The sequence below is a fragment of the Pseudorasbora parva genome, chromosome 1 (genome assembly GCF_024679245.1).
Source record: "Pseudorasbora parva isolate DD20220531a chromosome 1, ASM2467924v1, whole genome shotgun sequence".
Lineage (NCBI taxonomy): Eukaryota > Metazoa > Chordata > Actinopteri > Cypriniformes > Gobionidae > Pseudorasbora > Pseudorasbora parva.
The window spans coordinates 17787900-17810152 of record NC_090172.1 but is presented as its reverse complement, the minus strand read 5'-3'; the positions used below and the strand labels follow the sequence as shown (position 1 = coordinate 17810152).

General features: G+C 38.0%; 1 protein-coding gene across 3 annotated transcripts; it reads right to left on the bottom strand.

Annotated features, from left to right (window-relative positions):
• fastkd3 (FAST kinase domains 3) lies at nt 1-17158 on the bottom strand. 3 transcript variants are annotated; one of them, XM_067430958.1, is made up of 7 exons: nt 17007-17158; nt 12518-13964; nt 12053-12141; nt 5806-5980; nt 5645-5714; nt 5197-5311; nt 1-407 (listed from the first exon to the last, which is right to left on the bottom strand). In XM_067430958.1, the coding sequence occupies exons 2-7, from the start codon at nt 13953-13955 to the stop codon at nt 309-311; spliced, it is 1986 nt and encodes a 661-aa protein (XP_067287059.1). In that variant the 5' UTR covers nt 13956-13964; nt 17007-17158; the 3' UTR covers nt 1-308. The 3 variants fall into 3 exon arrangements, with proteins under 3 accessions (XP_067287059.1, XP_067287202.1, XP_067287130.1); XM_067431101.1 differs by lacking the exon at nt 1-407 and adding an exon at nt 5401-5498; XM_067431029.1 differs by lacking the exon at nt 1-407 and having other exon boundaries at nt 5252-5498.
• Nucleotides 17159-22253: the final 5095 nt, after the last annotated feature.

Genomic DNA, 22253 nt, shown 5'->3' with positions numbered 1-22253 from the left:
TTGTTAGTTTGTGTTAAGTAATGTATTAAGAAATGTTCAGTAATAAATAATAATGAAATTAAACTGGCAACAAATCTAAACCATTTCAGTGCTGAGTGACTCGGGTAAAAATGTGCCCATTTAATTTTGTGAGGAAAATATAGGACAACATCTTATGCACTCCTTTTATTATTAGAATTTACACAGAATCTTACATTCAGCAAAAATAAAGCAGTACACAAAAGTTTCTGTAAATTGAAAAAAAAAAAAAATCTCTATATACCTACTAAATCTACTGAAAGGTGCAATGCTTTTTAATAATCCAGATGTCACCAGCTGAGTCTGTAGCTGTTAGGAAAGATCTTCTTGTGCAGATATTCCACAACCTCCTCTTTATTATTGAGTTTCTCAAACTCATAGTATGAAATCTAGAAACAGTAAAAAAAATAAAAATACCACTGTAGGACCTAAAACCAAACTCAAAACTAGTGCAACTTGAGCCCTATTATGAATAAAAGGTTAGGGTTAAAAGGAATAAAACAAATTTTAATTTTACTCACTCTCATGTTGTTAAGATTTTGTATAAATTCAGAAGACCTCAGTTAAACCATTGGAGTTGTATGGATTACTTTTAGACTACCTGTATTATTCTTGTTCAGAGCTTGAATCATTTGTATCCCAATGAATGATATAAAAACAACAGAGATATTTAAATAAAGGTGTGACGATGAAAAACACTGGTGTTGGAGGTTTCACACCTTTATATGCACAGCCTGATGGACAATCAAAATCCAGGCCCCAGGACAAGTCTTAATGAATGGAGCAACCCTTTGTGTATCGCTAGCTATAGTATCCAGGGTAATGTTGGCATGCCACCACTTATGATAAACCACATCCAACAGGAGGAAGCTGTCAGGAAAGGGATGCCGAAGTACTAACATGGTTTGTATAAAATAATTGCATAAAACCACAGCTGACCAAATCACTGCAGAATTAAATGTGCTCTTTGGCTCGCTTGTGTCTGTTTTTCTTCTTCCATTTAAAAACTGGTGCCAAAGCAATGTCAGTTTCAACAGTGCAAATCTTGGGCTGTGGACAATGTGAAATATGTATTGTTCTCAGATAAGTCCACCTTTTTCTTTGCCACATCTGTGGGAGTTATATGCAATATCATGACATTCCATATTGTGCTTGATGGCAGTCACTGCCAAATCATTCTGGAGGATCATCTGCACCTGATGGTTCAAACATTGTACCCTGAGGTGTTACTTTGGCCATACAGTGCCTTGCGAAAATATTCGGCCCCCTTGAACTTTGCGACCTTTTGCCACATTTCAGGCTTCAAACATAATGATATGAAACTAATTTTTTGTGAAGAATCGACAACAAGTGGGACACAATCATGAAGTAGAGCGAAATGTATTGGATATTTCAAACTTTTGTAACAAATCAAAAACTGAAAAATTGGGCGTGCAAAATTATTCGGCCCCTTTTTTTTCAGTGCAGCAAACTCTCTCTCCAGAAGTTTAGTGAGGATCTCTGAATGATCCAGAGTTGACCTAAATGATTAATGATGATAAACAGAATCCACCTGTGGCTAATCAAGTCTCCGTATAAATGGACCTGCACTGTGATAGTCTCAGAGGTCCGTTTAAAGTGCAGAGAGCATCATGAAGAACAAGGAACACACCAGGCAGGTCCGAGATACTGTTGTGGAGAAGTTTAAAGCCGAATTTGGATACAAAAAGATTTCCCAAGCTTTAAACATCCCAAGAAGCACTGTGCAAGCGATAATATTGAAATGGAAGGAGTATCAGACCACTGCAAATCTACCAAGACCTGGCCGTCCCTCTAAACTTTCAGCTCATACAAGGAGAAGACTGATCAGAGATGCAGCCAAGAAAGAAAGAAAACCTGATGGAGTCTGCAAAAGACCTGAGACTGGGACGGAGATTTGTCTTCCAACAAGACAATGATCCAAAACAAAGCAAAATCTACAATGGAATGGTTCAAAAATAAACATATCCAAGTGTTAGAATGGCCAAATCAAATCCAGACCTGAATATAATCAAGAATCTGTGGAAAGAACTGAAAACTGCTGTTCACAAACGCTCTCCATCCAACCTCACTGAGCTGTTCTGCAAGGAGGAATGGGCAAAAATTTCAGTCTTTTGATGTGGAAAACTGATAAAGACATACCCCAAGCGATTTACAGTTTTAATCGCAGCAAAAGGTGGCGCTACAAAGGATTAACTTAAGGGGACCGAATAATTTTGCACGCCCAATTTTTTAGTTTTTGATTTGTTAAAAAAGTTTGAAATATCCAATAAATTTCGTTCCACTTCATGATTGCGTCCCACTTGTTGTTGATTCTTCACAAAAAATTACAGTTTCATATCATTATGTTTGAAGCCTGAAATGTGGCAAAAGGTCGCAAAGTTCAAGGGGGCCGAATATTTTCGCAAGGCACTGTATATCGGCATGATAATGCAGCAATACACAAAGGTGAACATGGCCTGCTCTTTGGGGTATTTTGGAGAAGTCAGACAGAGTTGTTTTTCTCCACCAGCATCACATAGTGACCTGGCCACAGTGCAGGACTTGTATCTGTCTCTCCCAAGACAAATTGATGCTGTATTGATTTGAAAAGGAGGCCCTACACCATTTCTAACAATTACTGTGGTCTAAAACCAGGTGTTTAAGTTTCATTGTCCAACCCTTGTACATTTGTAAGTGTACATATACCTTGCAGAATCTGCAAAATGTTAACAAAATAAAAAGTATCAATAAAATTGCATTTTTTTAGTACTCCTTTGAATAAGCAATTTCACAGAACTTTTAGAAGTTGACATATAGTCAATAATTTACACAAATGATCCTGTTTACAAATGCTTGATTGTTTGCATACCAATATGATCCATGATAATGATGTTTTGCGATAGTTGTTCATGAGTCACTAGTTTGTCTGCTTCTATAGAAAGTATTCGCCTTATTCACCTCGCGGCCATTTTGAAAACTCTTAACGCCGTTGTGGGGTACACAAACCCGGAAGCTGGACTCCGATACAGTACTAATCAGTAGCAGCATTCTGTTTCACTGCACTTCGTCACTCAGGAAAAAATCCTACAGAGGACAAACCTTTCACCATTTTCCGGAGGATAAGGGATTACATGTAGCTTGACAAGCCAGACCCACATCAAGATGTTTGGTCTGGAAACTCACCATAGACAGGGCTCAATCCGAGGGGCGGGATAAACGGTTGTCTTTCAAACTCCCTCTGCACGCGATAGGATAGCGCTACACCAACCAGAGCAACGAAGGTGAAGCAGAGCTCGCTGACTGATTAAACATTCGCCGTATCCGGTCGGCTAAACTACGAACACATCTTCCCTTTTTAAGAATGACTTCAGTGCCGCGCTTTGTTCTTTTCTCAGAGAAAAGCTTAACTCCAAGTCTTCCAGAGTCGCGGTCAGAGCTGATTCGAAAGACCGCCGCCGTTCGCCAGTTTCTGTGTTTAGGCTACTAGAAGCACGCAAACGCAACTCGGCTGTCGTCATTATGGCCCCGCCCGCCGACTCTATACACGTTGTGATTGGGCCGTCCAGATTTTGAGGAACACAGCTCAGAATGGTATTGAGAGTTCCTAGACGACACTTGCGGGCAAATTAAATTTGCTGCTGCTAGGGTGCGTCTAGATTTCTAGGCTAGATTACATGGAGAGTGGATTAAAAAAATATCAGAAAGGATCCTGGTCGTAATTTCTGCATTTTACTACAGACGAAGTTCGAAAGACTCAAGCAATAGCAAGACTGGGACATGTCAAGTCAGCTTTATTTAGCGCTTTTACAATACCGATTGTTCCAAAGCAGCTTCACGGTGTTAAACAGGACAATATTGCAACAAAATTTGATTCGGCTGTAATCATTCTGGAGAAAACGGTGATGTTATCAGCTTATTTTAATCTATCATATAGTGTCAAAGTGAGCAGATCAGTATTATAGTTGATACAGTTAATTTACATGTGGGAGATATGTGTATGTATAAGCTACTGGATCTTCATATATGTAAAATAAAATGTCTATTTATCTAAAGAATAAAGTACAATTTTATTACACATGGATGATGTCTTTCATAAATTGACAACTGGTCAGAACATCAGAAAGAAATAAGTCATTCAAAAACATTGATAGGCATACTGGTCTAGGTTTGTAAATGGTAACTATGTACATTTATTGGTATGGAGGAATACAAATGGCCTGCTTGTAAGTATGGAAAAACGTACCAGAAACGGGCAGAACATTAGAAATTACATTAGGAGGAAAATTAAAAAATATTAACAAATGAAAACTATATACATAAACATATTATCAGTGATGCATTACATGATTTTGTAACACACAGCAGGCAGAAAGTGAGTGACACAGAATGCTGCTATTGATTAGTACTGTATCGCAGTCCAACTCCCGGGTTTGTGTACCCCACAACGGCGTTAGAGTTTTCAAAATGGCCACCAGGTGAATAAGGCGAATTCAGGTCCTGCACACATTTTTTTCTCAGCATACCTGAACCCTATTTTAACAGTGGCTTTAGTTTCACGCTGAGAAAAAAACGAGGGACTCATACATGGCAATTACAAACGGTGCAAACATTCAGTGATCCTCAAGAAGGGTAAATTGCCCTCATTTTGTCTTTTGGGAAAAATATAAATATATTAATATAAATATATTCAGCTTCTGAAGAGCAGTAATAAATAAAAAAAATAGTAACATAATAATAATAATAGTAGTACAAAAACCATCAAAAAAGTATGCATCAATAAATCTTTGTGCCATTTTGTAATTGTCCTAAGCATGAAAAGATGAATCTAAAAATCATATAGTCTTTGCTAATAAGGGTTCAAATACGCAGAAGATACCAGAAAAGATTATCCAGGTAATGAAAATCTATATTTTGGACTTGCTCTAAACAGTTCTTGTGTGAAAGCTTATTCAAGGTAGCAATTAATAAAATAAAATAAAAATACAAATGCAATTTTATGATCCCTTTTACATTTTTAAGATGATCCAAGGTGCATGTTAAGTTTGGATTTTTATTTATTTTATTTTTAAATGATGATTCAAGAAACATGCAAATAAACTTATGAAAGCAAATTAACATTTTAGTAAAGCGGACAGATTGTGAATAAAAAAATTAAAAAAATTAAAGAATTGGGTTTACCTGAACAACTTCATATCCCAGAATCCTCAAATGACGCTGCTTTATGGCTTCCTTGCCTAGTAGTTTCTCTGCATTAGCTGCAAAGCGCTTTGACCCATCAATACAGAGAGCAATTCTGATGATACACAAATTAATGATGAGCTCAGAATATGCATAATTCATTACATTTATATAGCGCTTTTCTAGGCACTCAAAGCGCTTTACATAAAAGGGGGAATCTCCTCAACCACCACCAATGTGCAGCATCCACTTGGATGATGCGACGGCAGCCATATTGCGCCAGAACGCTCACCAAACACCAGCTGATTGGTGGAGAGGAGACAGAGTGAATAAGCCAATCAGGATATGGGGATTATTAGGAGCATGCAATCTTACAGACCACAAAACACCAGTGCCAGCTTTTTTTTTTGTGTGTGGCTTTTTTAGCAAAGAGCAGAATATGCGTTACCTCTTATGGACATCTTCTGAATGACAGGCAGGCAGGACATACCCTTCTTCATCTAGTTTTATCTCAATGTCTGCAGATATATAAATAATAAAATATACACAACCACAGAAATTTGTTAGTGTAAAAAGTTTTTAGAGTCAAACTGGGTGCATAATCTCTACCTAGGGTATAGCAGTATGGTGTAAGTACTCTTGAAGCAAAGTAAGATCGAGCTCCCAGCAGATCCACAAGGCCAGACTTCACAGCACTGTAGAATTGAGGTTCCAAAGGAGTTTCCAAAGACTGTCCAGAAGCCAAAAACGACTTCACACGAAACTTTGGCGAAAGTCGTGGACCCTGCATGTGTATAATGAGCATTGTTGGTTATGAATAAATAATCAACATAAATAGATGTTTCTGCAACTACTGGCATTTTTAAGTCCCAGCTGTGAATTTTTTAATTTAAAATTCCTCTTATGATGCATGATAAATATAAACACATTGCACACAATGGGCCTCATTCATGAAACACGAGCAGAACAAATTTGTGTGTAAATCGTTCGTAAAGCCGCTCTATTGTAAATTTTCGGATTCACGAAAATGCTCGTATTTTCAAAATGTTAGTTGGTACGAAAGAAATTTACACCTGCTCCCTACCACGAGTAAATGGTGCGTAAAACATTTGAACGTTCTGTGTTCTAATTTAGGCAAACTGATGACATTGCATTTTGATGCACTATGTAGGGCAAGCCTACCATAATAATATTTCAAGAGTTGATTTGCCCGTCTTTTTTGTTTTGTTTTGTTTGTACTGTTTAACGTTGGGCAATAGGCAGCGCTCGTCACTGTCATTTTTTTACCAGGCCGTCCAATCACAGTGGAGGTTAAGTTAATACTGCTTTTTACTGCATTTCTAAATTCAGTAATATTCTTTAAAATTAGATACTAGTAGTAACACATTACTGCCATGGATATTCTGTATCAAAGTATCTCAGCTGGAAAAACGCTGCCCTTGCAAATCGCTTTCAAGCGCCACCAGCTGGCCGTTTTCAGAAAATCACCAGGTGTTTAGCTGGCTAAAACATGCTTTATTGGACACATGATAATTTAATATTTATTGCTTGTCATACGGCCAATTAGTCTCTTCAACATTTATGCAAAATCCTGGAACCAAACCTGAGAAAGAAGTCCAGAAAAGTCCACAGCATTCATCTCACGTCATTTGCAGTTGTACCTCATGGGCGGGGATTATGCTAATTACGAATGAGTGTGCACGTGCATCCTATTTACGCATGTTTAGAATTCACTAATATACACACGTTTAACTAACGAATCCGTGGTATCCACAACTTTCCTGCAAGTCTTAGCGGGCGTCGCCATGACACTCGATACTTCCGGTTGACGGTATCTCAGTTCCGGTTTAACACACATAACAGTTATGCTGCGTTCACACCAGACGCGAGTGACGCGAATGAATAGTGCTATTTGTGCGAAGTTGGACGCGTAAACATTTTGAATCCATTTGCTTCATTCACTAAACAACGGACATGAATTTGCGTCATGGGAGGGGCTTCTGCCAGTTAAGGCTGCTCTCGCTGGGGTTAATGAGCGCTGAGCGCCTGGGTCTCACACCGCAGAAACCTTGCTTCTATAAGCCATGCGACATAAACGGACCCATTTGACATGTTGCCTAGCACCCTACCCACTCCATTCAATGCCCAATGAACTTTAAATAAACTCAAGAATTGTGATGTAGAAGTTATATTTGTATTTTAATATTTGTAATTGTTGAAATGTTCATATCAGACATTGTCAGTAGACTTTTTTTTTTAATCAACATGAAAATAGATGCATGAACTTCAATGAATTTAAGTGCATTGTAATAAAAATTAACATTTCATTGCTGTAAATGTAATTACTGAGTTTATATATTAGTTTAACCCATTTAAAATACTGCAGTAAAACTATAATTTTTTTGCAAGGGGTATGTTTATTGTTTTCAATAATTTAAAGATTTAATGTGTAGCAAGACCGCTCTAACAGCCTAATGTTACCTTCCAAATAAAGACCTGCACTCCCGCGGGACCCAGCACAAGCGAGTGCGGCGCGGGATAATATTTGATGGGTGAATGCGGATGCGGGTGAACAAAATAAATAACTAGAAACAAATAAACCTTTATTTATAATAAAATAAAATCGATTTACAGGCGCATGGATGGAAGGTAACTCTCGCATGGTTCATAGGAACAGTCAGCCAAGCCTACACACAGTGGCAAAATGTCTGCGCCGCATAACTCAGGTGAACCGATTAGTTCTACAGATATTAGTAAGTTCTTGTAAAATAGTCAGATCCATGCAACCATCTGGGACATGTGATCATTTTGCCTGAAGCGTTGTTGTAAAAGTCTACTCCCGAGTCCTGATAATACAACCAAGCGTTCAGCTGAGAACAGTATAGACTAACGTAAACCGGAAGTTTGTTACCGGCTTGTTCTACGTTGCCATAGCGATCATGGGAAAGGTCAGAGTTTGGGAAAGTTGTGGATAGAGGGAATGCACGTGACGTCATGGTCAGCTGGAGCGACTGTGATTAAGCCCCACTGAATGACAAAAAGACTGAGACTGGTTTACAGCGCGAATGCAGCAAAAACACACAAAACCAGGCCCGGCGCCAGAAGGGGGGGTAGGGGGAGGCTTGTCCATGGACCGCATGGTCCCCGCACCGATAGCTTAAGCTACACGACTGTCAAGACATGACTCGCACAGGGTTAGAGTCCGAGCCAGCAGTAGCGCGCGTTTCTTCAGCAGCTGCTAGAGTTATGGCATTTTTACAACTGGTTCCTTCATTCGTTTTCTCTGACCAGGCATCTATCTGATTCCGAAATGACCAGAAGTAGGCCTAAATGCCTTCCGAGATTCATAGCCTATTTAATTCCGATCAGTCAAAAAAAACAATTCAGAAGGTAGTAAGCATATCAGACGAAACCGGACAAATGTAAATGTATCTGGTTGTTTAAACCACATGTGTAAATTTTACTCCTGGCCAAACGGTAAAAAACAAACGTGTGAGAGCGTGTTTTGTTGTAGTCAGATAGATATGATGGTGCTACTGCAGCACACATCGCAAATGAGTAAAGCAAGCCAACGCATATGGCCGTAAATTAAACTTAAAATAAGTCTTAGATGCTTAAAAACACAATCATCTTCAATAAAAATGAATCAGACTAAATGATCTTACCAATGGTTAGGACGCTCTCTCTCATATTGCGGTCTTTAAATTTGAAATGAGCTGCTGAATAAAATGCATGAATCTTTTGCTTTTGTTGATGTGAACTCGTTCAAAATGCCTTTTACTGTGGTGGTAATATTATAGTCGGCTAAATTAACTAACATTTATAGGCAAGACAAGTCAAGAGTTGATTTGAGAGGCTAAATAGATTAAACATGCGTTTAATCTATTTTAATCTATTTAATTAACTCACTGTCAGCCAATGCCCGCTTGGTCGTCACTTAAATTTTTTTTAACTTTAACAAACAAAAAAATGCTCTAAACATTTTTCTAAATTAACTTAATAAAGAAACAAAACGAAATATAACAACTTTGACATTAAAAACAAAACTGAACTATTTTAATGGCTGCAACAATGCAAAAAAAACAAAAAAAAACAGGTTCCAGTCGGACTCGAGAATTTCAATAATCTGTCGGACACGGGCCGGGCTAGGGCCTAGATTTGAGGCCCGTGCAGGGCTCTAATTCTAAGGTCACTCAGAATTATTATTATTTTTATTTTATTTTTGCTGCTTCCATTTTTAAAATATTAGGCTATACATAGAATTATAGACGATGACAATCTTTCTTATTAGAAGAATCAGAAATCATAGGCTATAGTACTATTTTAAGTCTTTAAGATATTTTTTATTTATTTTATAACCAAAAGATTTAATACAATTTTCAATGTTGTTTTAGATCACAAAGCTAAAAGGAACGTTCCAGGGCCACCCACACATTCGAAACACATAATAGGCTGGCTAGTCCTAAAAGCATATTTAAAATAAAAATAAAAATAAAACCCAACAACAATCCATTTCTCATTTGTCTTTTTTTTCTTTTTTTTGCAGAAAACCATAGAATTATGGTTTTGGTTTCAATTTAATTAATTGAATGAGAATTGAGATTCTGCACAACTTTTCATTTCTCACACGCGCTTGCCACCAAAAAGGAGGAAAACAGAGTTTGTTCAAACAGAGAGTAGGCTATGTTACTTTAAATAACATATGTCACTGCTCTTACTATTTCGGCTAAATGTTTAGGCTAGCCCATATAGGACATGCTCTTAATCGTATGTGATTCTGCTCGTGAATTCATCGTCTGTAGTTCAATGAATAATATTTAAAAAACGGAAGCAGCACAAAAGGAAATTTTACATGCTGAGTGACCTCAGAATGACCAACAAATGGCCTATTATTTTAATATTTTTAAAACAGAAGCAGCGCTAACAAAATGTTTTATGGCACAAACCAGCACAAACGAAGCACAAACAAACAATATTAATTTGGGTGAATTTGGAGGTTAATTCAAAATTTTATATTTTAAAAATGGAAGCAGCACAAACGAAAAAATTAACCCGCACAAACGGAGCACAAACGATTGAGACTATTTGGGGTGAATTTGGCGCTTGTGACATTATCGGGCTGAGTGACATTATCGTCTATAATTCAAAGTCTAATATTTTGAAAACAGAAGTAGCACAAACGAAAATATTACCAGCACAAACTAAGCACAAACGATTGAACGGCTGAGTGACCTCAAAATGACCAATAGATATTATTTTAATATTTAAAAAAAAGCAGCAGCACAAACAAAATGTTTTATGACACAAACGAAGCACAAACAAACAAGATTAGTTTTGGTGAATTTGGAGCTTGTGAGGGCTGAGTGACGTCAACGTCTACAATTAAATCTATAATATTTTAAAAATGGAAGCAGCACAAACAAAAAAATTAACCTGCACAAACCAGCACAAACGGAGCACAAACGATTGAGACTATTTGGGGTGAATTTGGCGCTTGTGGGGGGCTGAGTGACATCATCGTCTATAATTCAAAGTCTAATATTTTGAAAACAGAAGCAGCACAAACGAAAATTTTAACAGCACAAACGGAGCACAAATGAAGCAAAAACGATTGAGACTATTTGGGGTGAATTTAAAGCCTGTGGGGGGGCTAGTGACGTCAATAATTTGAGTAACCTCAGAATGACCTATAAATGTTCTTTTAATATCTTAAAAACCAAAGAAGCACAAACGAAATTTTTTTAAGGCACAAACCAGCACAAACGGAGCAAAACGATTGAGACTATTTTGAGACTATATTGGTGAAACCGCATTAATGTTAAAAATACTTTTTTTTAAAATCACATTTTTTCAGACTATTTATTGATGTAAATGTCTTTTGTTCTGTATATGTAAGGGAGTGAAACTGCAAAAATGACAGTGTTTAAAAAGCTCAGTTCAGTGCTTTGCTGTAATTGTTAAAAACAGAAATAACACAATAAATAAAAAAAAAATCTTTTTATATATCAGTTATATCACAGACATGCAAATAATCGGTAAAAAAATAAAATAAAAATACAAAAAATTATATATATATATATATATATATATATATATATATATATATATATATACACACACATACATATATATATATATATATATATATATTGATCTATCACTAATCATGACAGATTCATTTCGCTCTTGATGTAAAAGGACCTTATGATAGTCTGAAACATAGACCGTAAAAAAATATGGACGACTCGACATCATCTGTTTCCGCTTGCCAGATTTGAAGCTTTCAGGCGGCCTGCATGGCGCTGACATCTTGGGACCGAGTCTGAGCAGTAGAGATTTCGGGACCGGAGTTGCGCAGTAGAGAGCAGGAAGTACAGTCGCGATATTAAAAGTCCGCCCACACTCTCATAGATGCAGAACAATTAATTATGTTGGTGTGAAATAAACAGTTATGGAAATGTAGAAATTAAAGCTAAAGCTCCAATCTCCTCCCAAAAATCCAGAAAAAAGTCTGTTAGTGCCTCAGTGACAACTTTACTCAGAAGACGTCGATTTCAGCTGTCAATCATGTCGTCATACCCCCCGTTTTTATAGCATCAAATAACTAACTAAACTTATTTTAAAAACGAACACTTGAAATGAAACCATTGTCTATGGGGAAAAAATATTTGAAGTGTAATTTTATTGTTTAGTGTGCCTTATGTCCATTAAAAAACACAGAGGGGCGGCTATTCTGGGACCGGTCACCGGGGGGCGATCGAGGTGCAAAAGCTTCAGTATCAGAGAGGGATACTGCAGGCTTGGTGTGAAACAAACTACACTCTTAGATATAGAAATAAAATGCAGTTTAACTCACATCATAAAATGGACACTCCAGCTTTACAGTCATGTAGAGTTGGGTCAATTGTGCAAGCACTATGGGATTCAACCCACCACCCTCTTCATCTTAAAAAGAACAGAAATGGAAAATATATTATTAAAAAAAGTTAATTGATGCATTTCAATGAAGTGTTAAATAATCTGTATTTTCTATGCCTTATTATACTATTAATGGTGATAAATTATTAGTGAATTTAATTAATATTAAACAGCATGGAAAGACGTCATTACTACAACAGTGTATTAACAATTCATCGAGATTATTAATAATTTTGAGGACTTGAGCATATTTACATAATAATTTTATATGAGGTTGTATATATGAGGTTTTTCAGTTATTAAAAATAACATTAACAATTAATCAATTCACAATAAAAATGATCAATTAATCATGAATATTCCTGAAAATGTATCCCAAGTACTATATAGACATGCTTCTTACCCTGTAGCTGCTGCATGAAGTAAGGACTGAAGACTTTTGAGACAAAGTTAAGCGGGTACCTCTGTAGAAGTGTACAGGCATATAGTAGGTCTAGAAGGGCTCTGGGCTGAAATTGTGAAAACCGGGCATGCAAAACAGACTCCACCTTTCGGAACAATCTCCCAGCGTCAGGTGGCAGATATCCCAAAACTCCCAGAGCAGCTATCTGTTGTGACACCTGCCATGTCGAGTACTCCTCTGCACGATACACAAAACTCTCAGCCACCATGTTAAAAACAGCTGGAGAAAGAATGCGCCGTCTGTGGAAATACTGCATTACCTTGGTTATGGTTTCTGCATGAGCGGTGAAGGCAAACTTGGGCACATGACGCTCAAGAGCTTCCACAAAAAAGTGGTCACTGTGTCCATAGTGCATAAGTGCTGATAACACCACTGTCAGCTCTGCATCAGCAAAGTTTTGCACATGATGAACAGCTTGCTTGCAAAGCGCAATTACAAGTGGTAATGCTTGATTCTGTCTCAATGTGACTAAAGCACCTAGAATCTTACTAAGAGTCGCTGGGTCCATTTTTTGCGCCTGTCGAAGTGCCTGAGCATTCATTTCATTTAGAAGCTCTAGGTATCGTCCATCTTCACCCAAACCAGTTGCTAGCATGCAGTAAACAGCAACTAATTCTGTCATATTCCATTGAGCTGGTTCTTTATTTTGGAGCTGATTCATAGCCTGTTTTACCATGCCACCATCAGGCCCTTCCAATGCAAATACAGACTTTGATAACCCACATAGCGCTTCAACACTTAACTGTTCTAAATCCAATCTCTTCTGGCATTCAAACACCAGCCTCAGCACTAGGCGGCTCTGAGGGTCAAGGCAGAGACGCGTACAGCCCAAGAGAGCTCTAACCAACACTTCATCCTCTAATCCAGCTGAATCATGTTCCAATCTTTGACAAAGTTTATTGAAGGCCAAATCTGATAGCAGTATCTGTGGTGTCTGAAGGGCACATGTGCCATTATGCTCCAAGTCAGCTAGTCTGTGCAGTATAGATACTGCTGCTGCACCTGAGAGGATAGGGTAAGATCGCAAGAGACGTAGAACTTGTTGAGATGAAGTACAGGAGGAGAGTCGTTTCATAAATGTGTGGTCCTCATCAGAAGTAAGGTGGTGCAACAAAGACAGACCACTTCCACTAGTGAGAAGCTCCTGGTAAGGGCGAACAGATCCAGTAACAAGGAAAAGTGGGTCTCGTTCTGTGGTGCATATATGCCTTGGACTGAGGTTGGAACATGTAGGAAAGCAGGTAGTGGAGTTTCGAGGACAGGGAGAAGACAGACGCTTACCAGCACATGCTTTCAGTGAAAGAAGGATTTGGTAATTCAAATGGCTCAGCAAATGCAGCCTCAGTGTCAGTGTTTTGGCCATCGTAAAAAGTGCCATATCCTTGATCTACAGTAACAAAAAAAGAAAGAACATGTAAATTAAAGTGACATTTTACAAAGCTCTCTCTATTTTGCTGTGGATTTTTAAACTGTTACACTGCCTAAGAAGTAGGGCTGTGCGATATGGACAAAAAAACCTATCACGATTTCTTGATTTTTTTTCTTTTTCGATTTTGATTCATTTTGACACAAACAAACATGCTTTACAGTTATAAATGCAGTCTGTGTTAATTTGAATGATATTTCCAAAGGAAACCAATTAGAGCTTTATCGAAAAGTTAACACGTCTCTATGAACAGAAAAATGGGCTAAATACATTTTATATACAGGTCCTTCTCACAAAAAATAGCATATTGTGATAAAGTTCATTATTTTCCATAATGTAATAAAAATGAAACTTTCATATATTTTAGATTCATTGCACACCAACTGAAATATTTCAGGTCTTTTATTGTTTTAATACTGAGGATTTTGGCATACAGCTCATGAAAACCCCAAATTCCTATCTCAAAAAATTAGCATATTTCATCCGACCAATAAAAGAAAAGTGTTTTTAATACAAAAAAAGTCAACCTTCATATAATTATGTTCAGTTATGCACTAAATACTTGGTCGGGAATCCTTTTGCAGAAATGACTGCTTCAATGCGGCGTGGCATGGAGGCAATCAGCCTGAGGCACTGCTGAGGTGTTATGGAGGCCCAGGATGTTTTGATAGCATCCTTAAGCTCATCCAGAATGTTGGGTCTTGCGTCTCTCAACTTTCTCTTCACAATATTCCACAGATTCTCTATGGGGTTCAGGACAGGAGAGTTAGCAGACCAATTAAGCACAGTAATACCATGGTCAGTTAACCATTTACCAGTTGTTTTGGCACTGTGAGCAGGTGCCAGGTCATGCTGAAAAACAAAATCTTCATCTACATAAAGCTTTTCAACAGATGGAAGCATGAAGTGCTCCAAAATCTTCTGATAGCTAGCTGCATTGACCCTGCTCTTGATAAAACACAGAGGACCAACACCAACAGCTGACATGGCACCCCAGACCATCACTGACTGTGGGTACTTGACACTGGACTTCAGGCATTTTGGCATTTCCTTCTCCCCAGTCTTCCTCCAGACTCTGGCACCTTGATTTCCGAATGACATGCAAAATTTGCTTTCATCCGAAAAAAAGTACTTTGGACCACTGAGCAACAATCCAGTGCTGCTTCTTTGTAGCCCAAAAGTGGCTTGAGGTGGGGAATGCGGCACCTGTAGCCCATTTCCTGCACACGCCTGTGCACGGTGGCTCTGGATGTTTCTACTCCAGACTCAGTCCACTGCTTCCGCAGGTCCCCCAAGGTCTGGAATCGGTCCTTCTCCACAATCTTCCTCAAGGTCCGGTCACCTCTTCTCGTTGTGCAGCGTTTTTTGCCACAATTTTCGTTCCCACAGACTTCCCACTGAGGTGCCTTGATACAACACTCTGGGAACAGCCTATTCGTTCAGAAATTTCTTTCTGTGTCTTACCCTCTCGCTTGAGGGTGACAGCAGTCAGGTCGGCAGTCTTACCCATGATTGCGGTTTTGAGTAATGAACCAGACTGGGAGTTTCTAAAAGCCTCAGGAATCTTTTGCAGGTGTTTAGAGATAATTAGTTGATTCAGATGATTAGGTAAATAGCTCGTTTAGAGAACCTTTTCATGATATGCTAATTTTTTGAGATAGGAATTTGGGGTTTTCATGAGCTGTACGCCAAAATCATCAGTATTAAAACAATAAAAGACCTGAAATATTTCAGTTGGTGTGCAATGAATCTCAAATATATGAAAGTTTCATTTTTATCATTACATTATGGAAAATAATTAACTTTATCACAATATGCATTTTATTTTTTTAGAAGGACCTGTATAGCCACCCACGTGTAAACGTAGCCTAAGTAAGCTATACTGGGTTAACATCATGCATTTCCAGTGTGGGGGAATGGAATGTTATCCTCTATGCCGTCTCCTCCCCCACGCTACGCCCCCCAAAAGCGTCAAATTGGTGTAACGTGGTTAGAGGTGTTTTACATTTACAGACATTTACTCATACCTAATTGAGTCACCAGGTAAGCCAGTGAATGATTTTACTTAGATGTGAAAGTAAACATCTTTATAAAGACATAATATGCATTTAAAGATGTTTACTTTCAGTCTAGTTTATTTTACCCTGAAAAGGAGCGTGAAAAGATCCCCATATTGGTAGGTATAGGGTTTGATGTGGGGGAGATGTTAGGATTGGGGGTGGGGTTATGATTATGCAATCAGGTAGTGATTTAAAGGAGGGGCTAATAATTTGGCAGGGGGTCGAAATTCGGCACACCAGCAGCATATGTACTCGATAGTAAGGAATATTGCTGGCTCAGTGCACTTTATTCCCTTATTGAGATTTAAATCTGAGTTTAAAAATGAGCAACAGAATTCAAGTTAATCTATTTTAGATATTAATTAAATCCAGGTTCAAAATTATGGTTTAAATGTAAACCTGGCCTGCTTATTTTTAAAGCTTTAAAGTTTAGTGCAACATAATTAGATAAACCTTGATTTAATCTAGATTTAAGATTAATCCTTTTTGATGCAACACATACGATAGACAGATAGATAGATAGATAGATAGATAGATAGATAGATAGATAGATAGATAGATAGATAGATAGATTAGACAGACAGACAGACAGATAGATAGATAGATAGATAGATAGATAGATAGATAGATAGATAGATAGATAGATAGATAGATAGATAGATTAGACAGACAGACAGACAGACAGACAGACAGATAGATAGATAGATAGATAGATAGATAGATAGACAGACAGTTTAGTGATTGTAGTTTGAAAGCTCTACGTGTACATTTTAGTCTCATAATTATAATATAAAACGTTTAAAACAAAGAAAAAAATGTGTCTTTCTCAAGCCAAGTAGCCAACACAATAATGATAACATCTCAGCAGCAGTAAAACTCCAAAGCATTTTAAGTGTGAAATCTACAATCTAAGACTGACACAAAACAAATATAAATTAGTTACCTCTTAGACATGGGTCAAGTGGAGATTACACACAAAGCGGTACAGTGTGTAACTACTCATTGCCTCGTGATACAAAATAAAGACGGGTGCATATATAACGTGCGTTACAGAAGCTTGTTTCGTATTGTCCTCTTCTTCTTTTGATGTGTTATGGCTTGTGGTGCATAGTCCGCCACCTACTGGGATGGAGTGTGAGGAAGATATTTGTTCAAGTTTATGATATCAAAGTCTTTCACTTTCAAATGCTTGGCCCATATGGGAATTAGGGGCCAAGCACCGAAGGTGCGGAGGCACCTATTGAAATCGTTAGTGTTCCTATTATTATTCTGCTTCTTCTTCTTTTTCCGCCATAGGAGTCTCTGGCAGCCCATAGAACCGTATGGTAAAAAGTTGTGAAATTTGGCACACTCATAGAGGCCAGTCTGAGCTGTCACTATAGCAAATTTGGTGCCTCTAACTCAATCCCTCTAGCGCCACCACCTGTCCAAAGTTTCACTCATATTTATGCTTATAACTTTTGACCCCTAAGGGCTAGAAACAAAATTCTTTTTTCATCGGATTCCTTGGCTCAAGCCGATTCGATTTCACCCTATGATGTCATTTTCCGGTATGCAAATTTTCCCGCCATTTTGAATTTTCTGAAAAACCTACTTTTTCGAACTCCTCCTAGGCCGTTGCTCCGATTTTCACGAAAATTGAAACAGATCATCTTCAGAGCATGTTGACAAAAAGTTATGGAATTCAAGTTGATTCGTCCAATCGTTTTCAATAAACGCACAAACAAATTTTACGTGGAGGTTGCAAAAACACACTAAAGGCTATATCTCCGCAACGCTTTATCGTATTCAAACCAACCTTGGTACATGTCATCACAAGCATGACTTGAAGCAACATGCAGCGTTTCGGCGCAGCGCCACCTACCTGTCCGGAGATACGAAAAATGCCTATTTTGGCTTATAACTTCTGAACCGTTTATCCAAAAATCATAAAATTGGTCTCATTAGATTCAGGGCGTCATGCCGAGTCGACTGATATCCAATTTTACCATGTCGGCCATTTTGGATGTCGGCCATTTTGAATTATGTGCAAAAATGCTGTATTTTATGAACGCATGAACAGATTGTTATGAAACTTGGTATGGGTCATCACCACGATGCCCTGAAGTAGCCTGAGAAGTTTCGAAACAGCGCCACCTAGTGGAGAATTTTTTTTTTCAAACGCTTATAACTTTGGGTGTGGTTGACATATTTTGATGGGAGTGTGTTTTTTGGTCTCCTGAATCCTTGCCGACTCCAACGATACCAGACTTGCCAGGTTTCGGCATATGGTTTGCGCAGAGTTGTAATTTAGTGCTTAAAAAACATTTGCTGATATCTTCGAAACCGCTAGTCCGATCGAGACGAAACCAGCCTCAGAAGTTCGGAAACATAGGTCGATAGCTATACGCTAATGCCCAAATCTCAAAATATTGATAGTAAGGGGTAGTAAAATCCAATCAAAGTCAGGTGTCAGTCATTTTTTACGTGTTTTTTCATATAAATGTCTATAACTCCAAAACAAAATGAAATATTTTCACCAAACTTGACACACATATGTATGGGCTCACTACGAGGACACATAAAAAAATTGGTGGGATTGTGCCTCTTGGTGGCGCTATAATAAAACAAAACATGAAATTCCCATTGACTTCAATGCAGTATTACGGTTTAAAATGCTAATGCTATAATTTAAGAATGCACTAGTGTATCATTACAAAACTCGGTATGTGTCTTCCGCTCTATGTCCCGAACATATTCAAAAAGTTTCGGGGCAGCGCCACCTTGTGGTCAAAAGTTGTAATAAAATGTACAAAAATGCTAATAACTTTTGATTAAATTAGCCTATTGTAATGAGACTGGTCATAATACATTCATTGGCTCATGCCGAGAAGATAGATACCAATTTTGCCATATTTTGCAAACATATCTGTGCTCCATCTTGTTATTTGTTAAAAATCTACTTTTTCAAACTCATCCTAGACCGTTTGTCCGATTTTCACCAAAATTGATCCGTATCGTCTTCAGACCATGCTGACAAATAGTTATGGATTTCGGATTGATAGACAAAACAGTTTTCATATACCACTGCAACAGAGTTGAGCCATGATGCAAAAATTACTCTTGAGGCTGTATCTCTGCAATGCTTTGACATATTGACACCAAACTTTGCATGTGTCATTGTCATCTCAATCTGACTAAACCACATCAGTTTCGTAACAGTGACACCTATTGGTCGAAAGTGATAAACCATTAAACCATTATTATTGACTGTATTTAAAATTTGACTGCTATTTTGCCTAAAATCAACTTAATAGGTCCTTAATGGCTCATTGTTGCAGTTGGCTTGAGACTTCCAGCCATGCTGGCATGTCTTGTCTTCTTCTTTGCGCTTGGCCCCGATAATGGCTGCTTGCAGCTATATTTATTATTATTATTGTTGTGGGGGTTTTTCTGGCCAAAATATATTTTAAATATATCCTCCTGGGAGCAAGAAATAGATTTTTTCCTCTGTAGTGGACATTATATTTTAGTGAATTTCTCTGACATCATACATGTCACAGTTAATCTGGATGTCATATAAAGAGCACATTCTGGCCTTTACAGAGATAGGCTACCAAATGTTTGGAGGTTTCAACAGGACAACTTCTTGGTCTTTATAAACAGCTGATATTTAGGCCTATGTTTAGCACTCTTATGGAATATATGATCATAATTTGTAATTATAATTTAAATCAGATTAATTATTAAATTGGTTGTTATAAATCAACATCTCAGTTTTTTTTTTTTTTTTATCAAAATATGACTTTCTGTTACAAAACAGGGCATTGATCATAAATGTCCACTGTGGATTCTCATGAAATATATGATAATATGAGGAAAAGACAGGAGGAAGAGCTAGAGGTAGAAGAGCTGAAGATGTTGAGGCTCTCTTTGGGAGTGACGAGGATGGATAGGTTTAGGAATGAGTACAACAGCACATGTGAGATGTTTTGGAGACAAAGTTAGAGAGGCCAGGTTGAGATGGTTTGGACATGTTCAAAGGAGGGAGAGTGAATCTATTGGTGAAAGGATGCTGATGTTAGAGCTGCCACGCAGGAGGTCAAGAGAAAGACCAAAGAGGAGGTTTATAGATATAGTGGAGGAGGACATGAAGGTAGTTGGTCTGAGAGAAGAGGATACAGAGGATAGGACTGGATGGAGGCAGATGATTCGCTGTGGTGACCCCTGAAGGAAAAAGCTGAAAAAAGAAGAAGATTCCTATTAAATAAATATTAGCCTATTATAAAAATGTTGCCAATTGTTACATTTCTTTTTTCATTAAATTGGACCAAGAGCCCTGTATGCAAAAGCACTATATATAAATTCTATTGAATGGGAAATTCAAAGTATGGCCATTTTACCCACATATAGCATAAAGTATATTTCCGTTATATCTTTCATCACATTGTTTAGATTCATCTTTAAACAAAGTTTGTTTAAAAACAATCCTGAAACCTACAAATTGATTGGTAAATGAAAAATAAATCCCATTGTTTTGTCTATACATGCAAATTCATGTCTTTTTTTTTAAACAAATAAATCCTGGTGTCAACAACAGAAGACATATCACATATGAATAAAATATTAATTTTCCCAAAACATTATTTTCCATTTGTTTCTTATGCTCTAAACTATGTAATGTAATCCGACAATGTAATGACTCTTTCACAGATATTATCACATAGAGACTGTGTCTGTTCCCCAAATTAATAAATACAACACCCCCCCCCCCCCCCCCCCATCAAAACCATTCAATAGTAAAAATTGTATTGATGTCCAACAAATAAACAACAGATATAATACAGACAAACAAATGATAAAGCTCAGGTTGTTGAATATTTGATCACATTCTCCAAAAGTGCTTATTAAGTTGGCTTGGGAGAGCCAACTTACTGAAATCCTAATAAACTTAATATTATTATTATTCTGACTCAAATTTACAACTGTATCTCCTCCTAGAGCTTTAACTCCACATACGCCAAACTCGGCTCAGATCTTCAGACTATTCTGACTCGGTATGTGTTGTATATCTGCTCCAAGTGTATTCAGATGTCTCTTATACACTATACTGAATTAAATCAGCCGCACACCTGACAGTTTTCTGCATGGCAACTTTACTTCTTTTCTGCTAATTTCCATATACTTAACTTCCGGTCCCATAATGCATAGTGCACATAGATCTTAAAGATACAGACCATCATTCTAATATATGACATCCCCTCCAAAGTTAGATAGAGACCTTTAACATTTAACTGTTGTCTCTTTACTTTCTAAACACAAACATACAAAAAAAAAAAAAGGCTTATCTATAATTATCACATTACCTTCTTATTATTTATCTAACCATGAACAAGTCAGTAGTATTGTCTACATTCAACCTGTACTGACGAATTTAACCAATGACAAAGTCCGCAAGCTTTTGAGGCAACTTCTTCTGTCTTTGTGGCTTCACATATGTCATGTCTTTATAGCCCCTTTCACACTGCGATTCCGGCATTACACGGATAATGCGACCCGGCATTTGTTCCCAGGACGCTAGATTTGGTCCATTCTCACTGCCAGCAAAATACCGTAATATGTGCGCTTTCACACACAACGCTTAACGGTCCCGGGTCGAGTTGACACGTGACATCCTGATGTGACGTATAATGGCGAGCGATCTCAGCTTCAGCGCGGATAGTAAGGAGCTCCGTGGTCTCGACTTGTGTCCAGTTTGCGCTCATTTCTGCTTGTTTAATTTTAGTTTCTTTTGTATACGAACACTCTCTGCATTTAAAACACCGACTAGCTCTTCTGGCACTGCAGGGTTGTATTATTGAAAAAACAAGCTCTAGGAGTCGCACGATAACTACGTACACGTTGCGGCATTAGTTTCGGCTTTTGTTCACACAGCGCTCGTCCCGGGTCGAATACCGCAATATTACTAGGTCCCCGACCTGGGTCGAATTCGGCAATCAATCCCGGGACGTGATGCTTTCACACAGAAGGCGACCCGGCAATGTTCCGGGAATATTGCGGGTCCGACGTGCAGTGTGAAAGGGGCTTATAACACTCAGCTGTATGCACGGGCTTCTGTGAATCTTCTGACCTTGTCTGTTGGCCTGAGTTTGTCGCACAGTCAACCTCTCCTAATGTCTTGCCGCTTTGTTCATTGTCTTTCTCCCTCTCC